At 53.1% G+C, this 13166-nt stretch overlaps 1 protein-coding gene across 2 annotated transcripts; it reads left to right on the top strand.

Annotated features, from left to right (window-relative positions):
* Positions 1 to 4103: 4103 nt before the first annotated feature.
* Positions 4104 to 13121, top strand: CERS2 (ceramide synthase 2). 2 transcript variants are annotated; one of them, XM_038562160.1, is made up of 11 exons: positions 4104 to 4254; positions 9248 to 9421; positions 9843 to 9960; positions 10145 to 10263; positions 10461 to 10518; positions 10625 to 10675; positions 10888 to 10980; positions 11174 to 11302; positions 11493 to 11599; positions 11721 to 11874; positions 12068 to 13121. In XM_038562160.1, the coding sequence occupies exons 2-11, from the start codon at positions 9249 to 9251 to the stop codon at positions 12206 to 12208; spliced, it is 1143 nt and encodes a 380-aa protein (XP_038418088.1). In that variant the 5' UTR covers positions 4104 to 4254; position 9248; the 3' UTR covers positions 12209 to 13121. The 2 variants fall into 2 exon arrangements, with proteins under 2 accessions (XP_038418088.1, XP_038418089.1); XM_038562161.1 differs by lacking the exon at positions 4104 to 4254 and adding an exon at positions 4465 to 4540.
* Positions 13122 to 13166: the final 45 nt, after the last annotated feature.

Genomic DNA, 13166 nt, shown 5'->3' with positions numbered 1-13166 from the left:
AAGTTCAGGTAAATGACAAATGATTTGTTGGTATTAAGTATGACCCAACCATTTCATGGAATATATCTATGCTAACAAATAATTTGTTGTTCATCTGAAATTGTGATTTCATCGAGCATCCATAATTTACACAGCAACCTGGAAAATGGGACTCAGTTTCAGCATGGTGATTAAAAGCAAAGGTTCTGTGGCACCTAGGTGACTCAGGGGTTGAGTATCTGCCTTTGGCTTAGGTCGTGATCCTGGGATCCTGGGATCGAGTTCCACATCAGGTTCCCTGCAGGGAGGCCATTTCTCCCTCTGCCTATAAATAAATAAATAAATAAATAAATAAATAAATAAATAAATAAATAAATAAAATCTTAAAAAGAAAAAAAAACAAAGTTCTGGAGTCAGACTTCTTAGACTTGGAATTCTGGTCTGCTCTGTGACCTTGGCAATTACCTCAACCTTTCTGTGCCCAGTTTCCTCATCTTCAAAATAGAGATAATAATAGTGTTTATATTACAAGCTATGGTGAGGGATCCCTGGGTGGCTCAGCAGTTTAGTGCCTGCCTTCAAGCCCAGGGTGTAACCCTGGAGTCCTGGGATCGAGTCCCATGTCGGGCTCCCTGCATGGAGCCTGCTTCTTCCTCTGCCTGTCTCTCTCTCTTTCTCTCTCTCTCTCTCTCTCTCTCTATATATATATATATTAAAAAAAACAAAAAGCAAGCTATGGTGAGAAATAAAGCAATACATGTAGAGCACTTGAGAAAAACGCTCTGCACAGACTAGTAGGTACACATGTCAAAATGTTAACTCATATATAACAATAAATATTGACATCATGTTATTTTATAATGATAACTGTTATTGTTAACTTGTCTCCCTATGGAGTCTGGTCTTGGCTCTTTCTGCAACTTCTATGTTGCGAATCTTCAATCTGGCCACAGGAGGGCATTAGAAGCCACAGAGCGCGGAGAGCCCTCTAGTGGCCACTTGAGGTCTGTAAGGCCCTGGCTCCACCCGCAGACCTCCAGGGGCTCTCTTTGCCCACTGGTTGGAAATTGCTGTCTCTGGAAGACATCAGATTCCTGGGTGGACTTGGTGGGCAGGCAGGGTCAGAAGAAGAGCCTCAAGTAGACACCTATTTGAGGCACCCCTCCGCCCTCCCACCACCAGATCAGCCGGGCTGAACCCTGCATTTGAAGGATGTAGACAACTGCAGCCACAAGGCAGAAGAGTAATCCTTATGGCCCAGGAGCGTCAGGAGAGAGCATGTGAGATGTATTTACAGCTGCTCCACTGAAACTTGGTGGAATCTCATTCCTTTTGTCCTGGTGTTTTGTTTTGTTCAACTCCAGGGCCAGGCTGAGGTTGTTTTCAGGCTTACTAATCACCTTTCACGCCCAAGCTCTAAATTTTAGAATTTCAGAGTTGGAGGGGTTCTTGGAGATGAGGTCTACGACCCTCTTGTCACTGACTCAGGACACGGAGTGACTTCCCCAGGGCCATGTGTTGGAACCAGATCTAACTTCTTCTGTGTTTTCTTCATCTCTTAGATGAGAGCATGGCTGATTTGGGGGTCTTAGTGGAATACATAGGGGACAAGCAGTAATATGGAGAGCCTAGCTGTTGACTCGTAAATACTCGTTCAACTCCAGACTCCATATTATTTTTCTGTGAAATCTCTGGATTGCATGATTTCAGAACACATAGAAACTCCTCCTGGTTATTTTTGTCTTGTTATCAAACTTTTTCTCTCCTGAACTCCTGGCACCCAAATTCCTCTGTTCACAATAGTAGCCATGCTCTCCTCCTTTACCCAAATAAGCTTCTGTGTTGCAGGAGCCAACCTGACTTGGGTCAGGCTGACTTTCCTCAGCTGGGGTCCATGCCTTTTCCCGTCCTAGAAGCCTGTCCTGATACTTAAATCCCAGTCTGAAGGCCTGGTGGTGTTCTCTGTCTGCCTCGGGCCACCTCAGCAGCCCATTCAGAGGAAGTGAGTCACAGCAAGGCAAGCAGCTTGGGGCACAGTGGGTGTGGCCATGCCTGCCTGGGGCCCTGCCGGAAGGGTCAGAAAGGTGGTGATCAAAATCTCCTGGTCCAGCTGAGGTGGGGAGTGTTGTGTGTGGTACAGGTGCCTGCTTCTGTCCTAAGTATGTTTACAGAACTGGTAGCATCATTCTAATGCTGCTTGAGGCCACTTCCCCTTCTCAGTCACCTTCTCTTTTTGTCTCCTGGAGGAGGGGTACACCCTCTTATCTTTATTTCTCAGGCCTTGACTTATCCAACTTCTGCCCCCAGCCTTCCCCTGCCCGCTGCTATCTTAAAAAAGTTAAACGGTCTTCAGTCCTCTGAAGAATCATTTCAAAAAGTCTTGTGGGGACCTTAGAGAAACTTGGCATCTAGGAAAACTGCTTGAGAAAAGGGTTCAGAAGCTAAAGGAGAGAGACGTGAGGAGTTAGAGAGGGGCCCAAAGATTAGCTGGAGCCCAAAGAGGAGACACTGAACCCTGCTGGCAAAGGGGTGTGTGGGTGTGTAGCAGAGAGAAATCTGGGGAGGATTCTCTTTTTTTTTGGGGGGGGGAGGATTCTTTAGAAAGGTAGAGGGAACTTTGGATCGGAATGTGGAGCGAGAGGGTTATAGAGAGGTAAAAAGATGTAAGCAGTGCTCTTCAGGGAGGAATTCAGCCTGGGGCAAAAGTCAAATGAAGCAGGTCCCACTAAAAAAGGCTGCACAGTTCCCCCAGGGGCTGGTTTGGTGGCAGATGGGCAAGGGGTTGGGCCAATAATTGTCAGTTTTTCAGTGGTAGGAAATGGGCTGTGGGTCCTGCTGCAGAGAGCAAATGAACAAATAGCTTGGAAATCAGTCAGCTTCTGCCTCTACCCTCTAGAAAGATCTTAGGTGAGGGCCAACATCTCCATGGAATAAGTGGGAAGTCAGTCTCCCTCTTGAGCGCTGTCAAAACACCTGAACTAGACTAGATAAACCATGAAAGAAGCTACTGTCAGAGGTTCTATTTGTGACAGTATAAAAATGCCAGCATTTCATCAAGGTAAGAAACGAGGTGACCGGGATCCCTGGGTGGCGCAGCGGTTTGGCGCCTGCCTTTGGCCCAGGGCGCGATCCTGGAGACCCGGGATCGAATCCCACTTCGGGCTCCCGGTGCATGGAGCCTGCTTCTCCCTCTGCCTGTGTCTCTGCCTCTCTCTCTCTCTCTGTGACTATCACAAATAAATAAAAATTAAAAAAAATATATATTAAAAAAAAAGAAACGAGGTGACCTCTATGTGGAGTATGCTCTAGCTTGCTTTCTAAACAAACCTTCAGACACCTCCCAGCCATGTTCTGTCCATGCTAGGAGTCCAGGTCAGTTTTCTAGGATAAACATATCCCATCTCCCTGAAGCATCAATTTTACCAGACGAAGAGAAAGACATTGTGAAAATATGAATCAGAAGAGGGAAAAAGAGTGTGGATTGCAAACTCAGACACACTTTACAAAACAAAAGCTGGAGGTTGGCTCTTTAGGAGTATCTAGTACCGTGGGGGGCGTGTGCTGCTCCGGGGGCTCGGATGGAGAAAGTGGGTTTTATGGTGGGGGTGTTGGGGTGACTTGGGGGGCCCAGGCTCCGCGGGGAGGAGCCGCGGAATCCCCGGGGCCGCTGCGGGGGCCGCCAGCACTGGAAAGAGGCTCCCCCCAGGCTTCTCCGTCCGCTGCGCGTTGGGGCCAGAGGCGGGAAGTGTGGCAACAGGTCGGGCGGGGGCCTGGGGGCAGAGGGGGCCGACCGCGGGCGGGGGGGGGCGCGGGCGGGGGGGGCGGGGGGGCGCGGGCGGGGGGGGGGGCGGGGGGGCGCGCGGCCGCTCCCCGGCCGGGATCCCCGGGCGCCTGCAGGGTCTGTCCCCGAGGGCAGGCGCCTCCCGTCCTCGGGGCTGCTCGGGCGGCCGCGGCGGGGAGGGCGGGGCGGGGGACCCGGGGGCGCCCTCCCCTCCGCTCTCCCCCTCCGCTGCCGTCGCGGGCCGCAGCCCACGCCCAGTCTCCCGGTTCCCTGGCCGCTCGCGGCCTTGCTCTCCGGGCTGGGCTCGGCCGCGGCTCGGCTGGGCTCGGCGGGCGGAGGAGGAAGGAGGGCGGGAGCGGGCGGGCGGAAGGGGGAGGAGGGAGCGGGCCGAGCCAGTCTGGAGGGGCCCGGAGCGCGGACGCCAGGAGACACGGAGCAGCGGCCCCGGCCCGCCAGCCCCGCCAGCCCCGCCAGCCCCGCGCCGCCGCCGCCGAGTGAGTCGCGACCCCCGCTCGGGAGCCGCGGGCGGGACGCAGGGGTGGGGCGGGGAGCGGCCACGGAAAAGTTGGGAGCAGCTGGGGCCGCTGGGAGAGCTGGGCTCGGCGGAGAGGCCCGGCTGTGAGGGGCGGGGGGCGGGCGGGGGAGCGGGGGCGCCGCGGGGCGGGCGGGGGCAGTGCGGGTCGCGCTCCGGGCCGCGGGCCTGCGGGGGGGCGGCGGGGGGGCCCCAGCGCCCGAGGGCAGGCCGCCCGGAGCCCGAGCAGCGAGCCCTCCCGGCAACAGGTAGGGGCAGCGGGGGGGCCGGCCGCGGGGGCCCGGGCGGGAGGAGGTCCCCGGCGCGAGGGGGGGGGCTGCGTCGGCCCCGCGGCCGCGGCGCGTGGAGGGGTGGGGGTGGGGGTCCTGCCGCCGGCCTGGGAGCGCGCGGTGCCCACTGCGGGACGGAGGGCAGCGTCCATGTGCTGCACGGGAAGCAGGAAGGAGGCTGTGAGCCCGGCCCCGGCCCCTCAGGGCAGAGGTCCTATACCGTTATCGGGTGTGTGGGGCTGGGGGGGGAGCCGCTGGTGAAACGGGTTTTCTGGGCCACGGCTTGTTAATCACTGGCCCGGAGGTTCTCTGGCAAGTAGGCTAATTGCAGGTGTGCGGCACTAATATTTGGCCCGAGCGTGGGGGGTTTCTCTGTCTGCCCAAGCCAGGCTCCTGGCTGGAAACCTGGGCTTAGTTCCCGAAGTTGTTAGACGCGGTCCTGGCGGGGGTCTTAGGATCCTGAGGGGCGCAGTGAGCCTCTCTTCATAGCGGGATGAGTCTGGGAAGGCCTCCAGCAGGCAGGCGCTCCCACCTCGTTGGAGGGGTCGCTGCCCCATACCAAAGTCCAGGTGACCGGCTCTAAGTGACGGTAGCTGACTGCTTGTGACGGTGCCGAGGGTTAAGGACTCATCCACAGCCTGCCCCTCAGCCTGGCCCTAATCATAAAGTGATCTGCAAAGACTGTTCTAAGGAGAGTTCCTTGTCTCCCTTGGTACCCCAAGCTCACCCCCTTCACTGGGGCCTCTAGCCAGCTTTTTTCCCCTGGTAGGGAGGGCCTCATCTCTCCACTGTTACCGCCTGGGCCCACAAGGGGGGGAGGGGGTCCCACCTTCCCCCTGTTCCTTTACTGTACTGTTCAGCCCTGCTCCCCACCTCTGCCTCTTTAACCTGCCGGCCTCTCCCCGCCCCTGCAGGCTGTGGTCACATGCAGTATTTGGGTGTGTTGGGGCCTCCAGTGGGGCAGCCCAGACAAGCTAAATTTGAGGACCTGTACTGCAGCCTGAAGCAATGACACACCTCCTGTTGGCTTCATCCTAGTTGCCTTCTAGTTCCTGATGCGCTGTTGCTAAAGGAAAGTTTGCAACAAGACTACTTGGATCCTCCCTCAGGCTTCAGTGGCCTCTGGGAGCCTTTGAGACCTGGTGTTTGTCAGTTTCTCCTCCTCTATTGATCCTGTTTTCCTCAATTATTTCTTCAAGTTCTGAGAGCCCATGGTACTGTTTTCACATTGAGTCTGAGATCCCTTCTTCACGGACTCAAACTCCTGCCCTCTCAGCATTCTGGGTTTATACACTCCCTTGGGGACCCTCTGCCCTTTCTCATCCATCTCTGACGATTTGGGAGGGGTGAGTAGGGGATGGGGCAGATGGTGGGAGCTGGGCAGAGCCCTATTCAAGTTCCTGGTAATCCAATGCCCATGAAATCTCTGCTCTGCTGGCCCCTCTCCAGCCTGTGCCTGAGAGAGTGGCATCTGTGTCTCTGAAGCAGGTGTGTGTGTATGAGAGAGACAGACACAGAGACACATACATTCTGTTGTCTCTTCATGTGTGGAGGGGAGCAAATTCTGTGAGTGGAAGAGTATCTGTAGGTGTGATTTCTTTTTTTTTTTAAGGGATTTCTTTTTTATTTTATTCATGAGACACACACACAGGCAGAGGGAGAAGCAGGCTCCACGCAGGAGCTGGACATGGGACTCGATCCCTGGTTCCCAGGGAACCAGGACTGGGCCCTGGGCTGAAGGCGGCGCTAAACCGCTTAGCCACCCGGGCTGCCCTGTAGGTGTAATTTCTCCATCAGAAAATCAAATATCTACCCTGAGGGACCAACTGGCCAGAAAAGCAGGGTTGTCTCCGAGTACACATCCCGTTTTTTTTGCACCAGCCTTTTGTTGATGGAATCCCGTACTTGGCTCAGTGTACTGGTGCCAAGAAGCCACCAGGGCTGCCTCAGAGCAGACTTGTTGGTTCTGTGGGGATGTGTAAGTGAGGCTTCCAGGAGCCCCTGTTGTCCTCCCCACCCTGCCCTGTGTTGAGTCAGAAGTCCTGACCTTGCTGAATCTGGTGCCTCTCCCTTGCTGGGCTGGGCCCTGGGGGTGGGAAAGGGTGGGCAGGGAAGGGGTAGCTCTGCTCTGCTAATGGAAGTACTAGGCAGCAAGGGAGGGCTGTGGTTACAGAAAGCCTGAAACCCAGGTGGATGAGAACGCCCATTAATCTGCATTTCTGAGCTCTGGACACACTGTGTTCCTGGCTCTCCCTGCTTGGGATGGGAAGGGGTTGAGATAGTTGCACTGTCCTGGTGCTTGCCCATGACTGCTCTGATTCTTCTGCTAACTTCCCCAGCTCCTCACCTTTGTAGGTGTAGACTGGTGGAAGACTTATTCCTGGGCCACAGGAGTCAGGGAGAGGGGCCCCACTCACACCCTCTGGGACCCCAGCCAGCCCTCTGAATCTTCCTCAAAATATCCCTGACAGGGAAACTTCTTGCCAGTTTCCACTGACTGGGGTGGGAATGGGGCCCAATAATCCAGGCCTGTCTGTACCTTTGGCTTTAGTTTTCAGTGGAGGACAAGGTGGGCTCCAAGAGACATAGAATAGAAGTCAGGGGACACAGCAGGTAGATTTCCCCACCTCCAATCTAGCTAAGCTAAAAAGGTGGGGAGGAGCCAGAGGTGTTGTAGCACAAGGCATTCTGCCTTTTCCTTACTAAATTTTCTCTATGAAAAAAGTGTATTGTGCACACGGTTATATGGGAAAAGTTCCACTGTGGAGAATTATGTTTAATTTTGTTCAGTTTAAAAGGCTTCCATCTCTTTAACTAATTAAATATTTATTCTGGCTAAGGTCAATGGGGAAGGGGCAGTGTACCTCAGGAGCTGAGAGAGGAGAGAGAGAGAGAGTGTGTGTGTGTGTGTGTGTGTGTGTGTGTGTGTGTGTGTGTTATTGGGGGAAGGTGGGGCTGAAGCTCCTTGATTGTCAGTGTTGACCTCCGGCTTCATCTGAGAGCAGTGACCAGGAGTGGGGACAAGAGGGTAAAGTCCTTGAGCTGGAATACTGACCCGTGACAGGCTGAGAGGGATTTCGCAAGTGCTTCTGTGGTGGGTGTGGGCGGAGTTGTGGGAAGAGCAGGCTGGAGGACCTGCCCAGCTCAGTTGAGATCTGATCAGCCTTCACCCAGTGGTACCAATTGGCCTTCAGGTCACACTGGAGAACAATCTTCCCACTCTCTTCCCTCTGGATGGGAGGAGACCACCTTCCTTCTGTGTCAGCTTTTAGTTTCTTTTTTTTTTTTTTAAAAGATTTTTTTAATTTTATTTATTTATTCATAGAGATGCAGAGAGAGAGAGAGAGAGGCAGAGACACAGGCAGAGGGAGAAGCAGGCTCCATGCAGGGAGCCTGACGTGGGACTCGATCCAGGGTCTCCAGGATCGCGCCCTGGGCTGCAGGCGGCGCCAAACCGCTGCGCCACCGGGGCTGCCCAGCTTTTAGTTTCAAGGCCAGTCTGAATACCCCCACCTCTCCTCCCTCATGAAAGTTTGAGGGCTAGCAAGCCCAGAAACTACTGCCCCTGTCATCCTGCTGACTGTTCATTGTTGAGTCCCAGGACTGCCAGGTATTCTGTTTGTACTGGCATCACTGACTCCGTAGGACCACCTTGCTGCTTCTCTTCGCTCCCAGCAGTTGCTGTCCCACAGGAGCCACAGATAATGGCTCCAGAAGATACCTCAAAGGAGGTCTGTACCCTCCCTCATTCCAGTATCCAGGTGGTCAGTGGTTGGTCACTATCTCCCTGCAGATCCTTTCTCTTCCAGGGGAAGGAAAGAGGGAAGCGGGGTGGGGGTGGGGGTGAGGAGAAGCAACAACTTTTCCCTGAGCTGATTTGTGATGGGTGTTCCCCTGCAGAGTAGTTATTTTCTGGATGAGCCTTAATAAGAAATAGCTCCTAGTTCCATCAGATGTATTAGTCTTCTGTCTCCATTGTTTGCCCCCCAATCCCTAATTCTTTGCAGCCTTGCCTTTGTTTCTGAAAAGAGGCTTCAGATAGTTCTTCTGCCTTGTGTGCAGGGACTGGATGGCTGGGCATGGGGTGTTAGTCTCATGTGTAAGTTTGATGTTCACTGATATGTCCCTAAAGAATGCTAAATTCGAGGACAAATTTTGCTTTACTCTGGCCTCTTAACTTTCCCTAGGGATCTGCTGCCCAGATGGGTTATAGGGAAGGAGAAGGTAGGGTTTGCCTTAGCCCTGAAGTCTGTTTTTGGGCTTCCTAGGAAAGAAGCTGCTTCCAGCTGTGGGTTGGCTTGAGGGATGGAAGGGGCAGCTGGGGAGGGGTAGAGGAGAGAGAGTGCCTCCCACTTTACTCAGATTGTTGTTTATAACTTCTGGAGCCAGACCCAGTCTATCTTTCATGCTGGGGTAACAAAATGACAGGGATATCCTTTGGTTCTTAGTTCTAGAGAACTGGGGCTCCCGGGGGGTCATCAGCGTCACCTTCAGTTGCAGTCAACAGTAAATGTTAAGACTGGAAAGCCACCATATTACATATGAGGAAACAGATTTGTCCAGGACCAGCCTGCAGGGCTTGAGTCTCTGTCCCCTGCTCCTTTGTTACACCGTGGAAACTTTCATCTCCCTCTGCCCCCATAGCTGCCCCCTGTGATGCCCTCTACCTTCCCCCTCCTCACTCAGGATGTTCCAGACCTTGTATGACTACTTCTGGTGGGAACGGCTGTGGCTGCCTGTGAACTTAACTTGGGCTGATCTGGAAGACCGTGATGGACGTGTCTACGCCAAAGCCTCAGACCTCTATATCACACTACCGCTGGCCCTGCTCTTCCTCATTGTTCGATACTTCTTTGAGCTGTAAGCATACCGACCTACTCCCATGCCTTCCCTGGCTGCCAGCCACAGTTCCTTGCACTTGAAGTTTGTCTCTCGCTGTTTAATTGGTCCTGGACCCTGCTCTTCTGGCGACCCAGATGCCTTCCTACTGCGTGCCCCCCACTGAACACAGCATTGTCTTCCAGAGGGCTCAGCACCCCCAGGCCCTCTCCTTCAATGGTTATTTGTTCTCCCTCTCCACCCTGCCTGGTCACTAGTGAACACAGGCAGCTTTGTCAGCTTTGGGCAGGCCAAGGAGGCCAAAGAGGGGGTTGCCGGGAAATTGAGACCCAGGAGAAAGTTGCGGGAGCCTGTAGCCTTTCCTCATCTCAGCTTAGGGGCTACCAAGAGACTGAGGTGTTTTAAAAGACATAGACGCTTCTCACTTCTATCCCTTCCTCAGTTATGTGGCTACACCACTGGCTGCCCTACTGAATGTAAAGGAGAAAACTCGGCTGCGGGCACCACCCAACCCCACCTTGGAGCATTTCTACCTGACCAGTGGCAAACAGCCCAAACAGGTGTGAGCCGCTGGCCCTGCTCTGGGAGTTACCGAGTGCTGTTGGGGAGGGGGCAGGTTGTGATGCCAGCCGTGGTGGGTGAGGAGAGGGCAGTGGTGCTGACCTAGGTTCTTGCTGGGAGATGCCGGGAGGATGGGGGTGTTGTCAAGTTCCAAAGCTGAACATAATGGGCTTCTTCACCCAGGCAGAGGTAGAGCTCTTGTCACGGCAGAGTGGGCTCTCTGGCCGCCAGGTAGAGCGCTGGTTCCGCCGTCGTCGCAACCAGGACCGGCCCAGTCTCCTCAAGAAATTCCGAGAAGCCAGGTAGGGGAGGCTGGGGCAAGAGAAGCTGGGAGAGGAATGTCTGGTGCACCTTGCTGGGTGGTGGGTCATGGCTGTATGCAGGGAGAAGGGTTACCTAGGTGAGCTGATTTGGGTTATCAGTGGAGTATCACTAGGGGCACTTGGGAGTGGTTAGAACGCTGTGCCACTCTCCTAATTCTTCCTGCTTCCTCTTCCAGCTGGAGATTCACCTTTTACCTGATTGCTTTCATTGCCGGGATGGCCGTCATTGTGGACGTGAGTGGGGGTTCCTGGGAGGTGGGAGATTTTCCGTCAATGTGGTGTTGAAGCCACAGAATTTGAGTCCTTCCTCTTTTGACCTCTCACCATCGTCTCTCTGCAGAAACCCTGGTTCTATGACATGAAGAAGGTTTGGGAGGGATATCCCATACAGGTATGATGGGGTCCTGACTCCTTACTTGGGGTGATTAAGAGAATCAAGGTAGGACAGGACTAGGACATACCCTTGTGAAGAGATGATCTCTGGAACACATGGCATAAGGCACTGGAGTTACGGTGCTAAATAATCTTGGGCTAGAAGGGCTGGGTTTGGTCAGGTGAGACCCTTGGGTCTCTTTACTTTTCTCTTTCTCTCCTCTTTCCCAGAGTACCATCCCTTCCCAGTATTGGTACTACATGATTGAACTTTCTTTCTACTGGTCCCTGCTCTTCAGCATTGCTTCTGATGTCAAGCGCAAGGTGGGTCAGGAAGCTGTGCCATTAAGCCTAGGAGCCAAAATAAAGCCCTGGGATGGAGAGCCTCCCCTTTGATATCTGGGTATTTAGACAGAGCTGTGGATTAAGGGGAACTAAGTGGAAGGGTGGTTGGAAGTAGAAATAGAGTGGGGCTGGAAGAGGAAAATGTTTCCTGGAGCCTGCATCTTTTCTGCAGGATTTCAAGGAACAGATCATCCACCACGTGGCTACTATCATCCTCATCAGCTTCTCTTGGTTTGCCAATTACATCCGAGCAGGGACTCTGATCATGGCTTTGCATGACTCTTCCGACTACCTACTAGAGGTCAGGCTTCCTGGGTACTTCCTAAAATCTAGAGACTTCAGTGCAGGTTTTCCTGTCCCTCTCCCTTTTTGGGGGTGGGAGGGGTTGACATTCCCGGGACCAAGGAAGCCGGGGCACAGAACCAGTGTATATATGAGTGTATACGGGAGAGTTAGGAGCCTGTGATGATGAACGGGGGCTATCTATGCAGTCAGCCAAGATGTTTAACTATGCGGGATGGAAGAACACCTGCAACAACATCTTCATCGTCTTTGCCATTGTCTTCATCATCACCCGACTGGTCATCCTGCCCTTCTGGTGAGTAGGAGGCCAGACTACTGTCCTCAAGGAATCAGGAATCTTGCCTCTCCCTACCTCATTTACCTGTCCTCATCCCAACCGCCTCCTGTGCCTACAACTTTCTCCTTTCTTGTTGTAGGATCTTGCACTGCACCATCGTATACCCCCTGGAACTCTACCCTGCCTTCTTTGGCTACTACTTCTTCAATTCCATGATGGGAGTGCTACAGCTGCTGCATATCTTCTGGGCCTACCTCATTCTGCGCATGGCCCACAAGTTCATAACTGGAAAGGTGAGTGCTCTGTAGGCCCCACTACTAGAACTCTAGTAACAGCCCAACTCTAGAAACAGCCCAAACTCCCTCCCAGATCTGTATCCTGCTAAGAAACTGTGGGGCCCCAGGTGCAGCAGGACGAGCCTGCTGAGAAAAGCATCCCTTAAGGGTTTGAAGACAGCATGTAACCCCATCTTCTCCCTTTTCACAGCTGGTAGAAGATGAACGCAGCGACCGGGAAGAAACCGAGAGCTCGGAGGGGGAAGAGGCTGGAGCTGTGGGAGGAGCAAAGAGCCGGCCCTTAGCCAATGGCCACCCTGTTCTTAGTAACAACCATCGTAAGAATGACTGAACCATTGTCCCTGCTGCCCCCAGATTAATGCATAAAGCCAAGGAACTAGCCCATTCTCCCCAGTGGACCACTTTAAGCCCTGGGGAGAAGGGAGAAAGCAGGGAGAGAGTTGCTCTTCTATGTCCCAACCCTCTGCTTGTCACCCAGTTGCCTTTAACCAAACTCTAACCAGCTTCTCCCCAGGTAGAGGGGAGGCTGGTATATCTTTTGTTAGAGGGGAAATGGACTTACTTTCCTCTCTGTAGTTTCTAAGCTGTCCTTTCTATTGCTTTTGAGGCCCTTCCTCAGCTCTGGGGGTGGCAGATACAACTCACATTCCTTATTCTTCAGAATTTGACCTAGCTGTTTGCCTCAGACTCCCTGACCGCCAGGGTCGTGCCTTACTGTCCCATCTGTGGGCCTCATTCTGCCAAAGATGGACCAAGGCTTACCTTTCTAGGCTCCCTAACTTGGGCCAGAAACCAAAGCTGAGCTTTTTTTCCTTCTTAAGACACAAATGAGTGTAGGAGGGCACATATGACCCTTACCCTACCTCTGCCAAAAAGGCGGGGAGCATACTGGGACTGCTCAGATGGTCTGCGTGTCACTGCTCTGCCAGCGCTCTGTTGTCACAGGTCCAAGACCTTACTGCCTCCTTCCTCTGGCCTCATCCCCTAGGCTAGCTGGTTTGGAATAGAAAGGCAACTAGTTCTAATTTTTATTTATTAAACATTCGTTGTTTTGGTTTTAAAGCCAGAATTACAGCTAGCACCTGGCATTTTAGCAGAGGGACCACTTCAGACCAAAATGTACTGTTAATGGTTTTTTTTTTTTAATTAAAATATATTAAAGATTAAGTAAAACATGGCAGTAAGTGTCTGAGACTAGTAGGAATTGAGAAGGGAGATCAACTAAATAAACTAAGGTAGTCTTCCTCGTGGTTATGCAACGTTTTCTTTTTAAAATTTCGTATGGCAAG

Source organism: Canis lupus, chromosome 17, assembly GCF_011100685.1.
Source record: "Canis lupus familiaris isolate Mischka breed German Shepherd chromosome 17, alternate assembly UU_Cfam_GSD_1.0, whole genome shotgun sequence".
NCBI lineage: Eukaryota > Metazoa > Chordata > Mammalia > Carnivora > Canidae > Canis > Canis lupus.
This window is presented reverse-complemented; position numbering and strand designations above follow the sequence as displayed.

Excerpts from the sequence above, each read along its gene's own strand:
- CERS2 (XM_038562160.1), top strand. The coding sequence starts at position 9,249 with ATGTTCCAGACCTTGTATGACTACTTCTGGTGGGAACGGCTGTGGCTG. Across the intron at positions 9,422-9,842 it reads GTTCGATACTTCTTTGAGCT|TTATGTGGCTACACCACTGG; the intron begins GTAAGCATACCG and ends TCCCTTCCTCAG. Across the intron at positions 11,875-12,067 it reads ACAAGTTCATAACTGGAAAG|CTGGTAGAAGATGAACGCAG; the intron begins GTGAGTGCTCTG and ends CCCTTTTCACAG.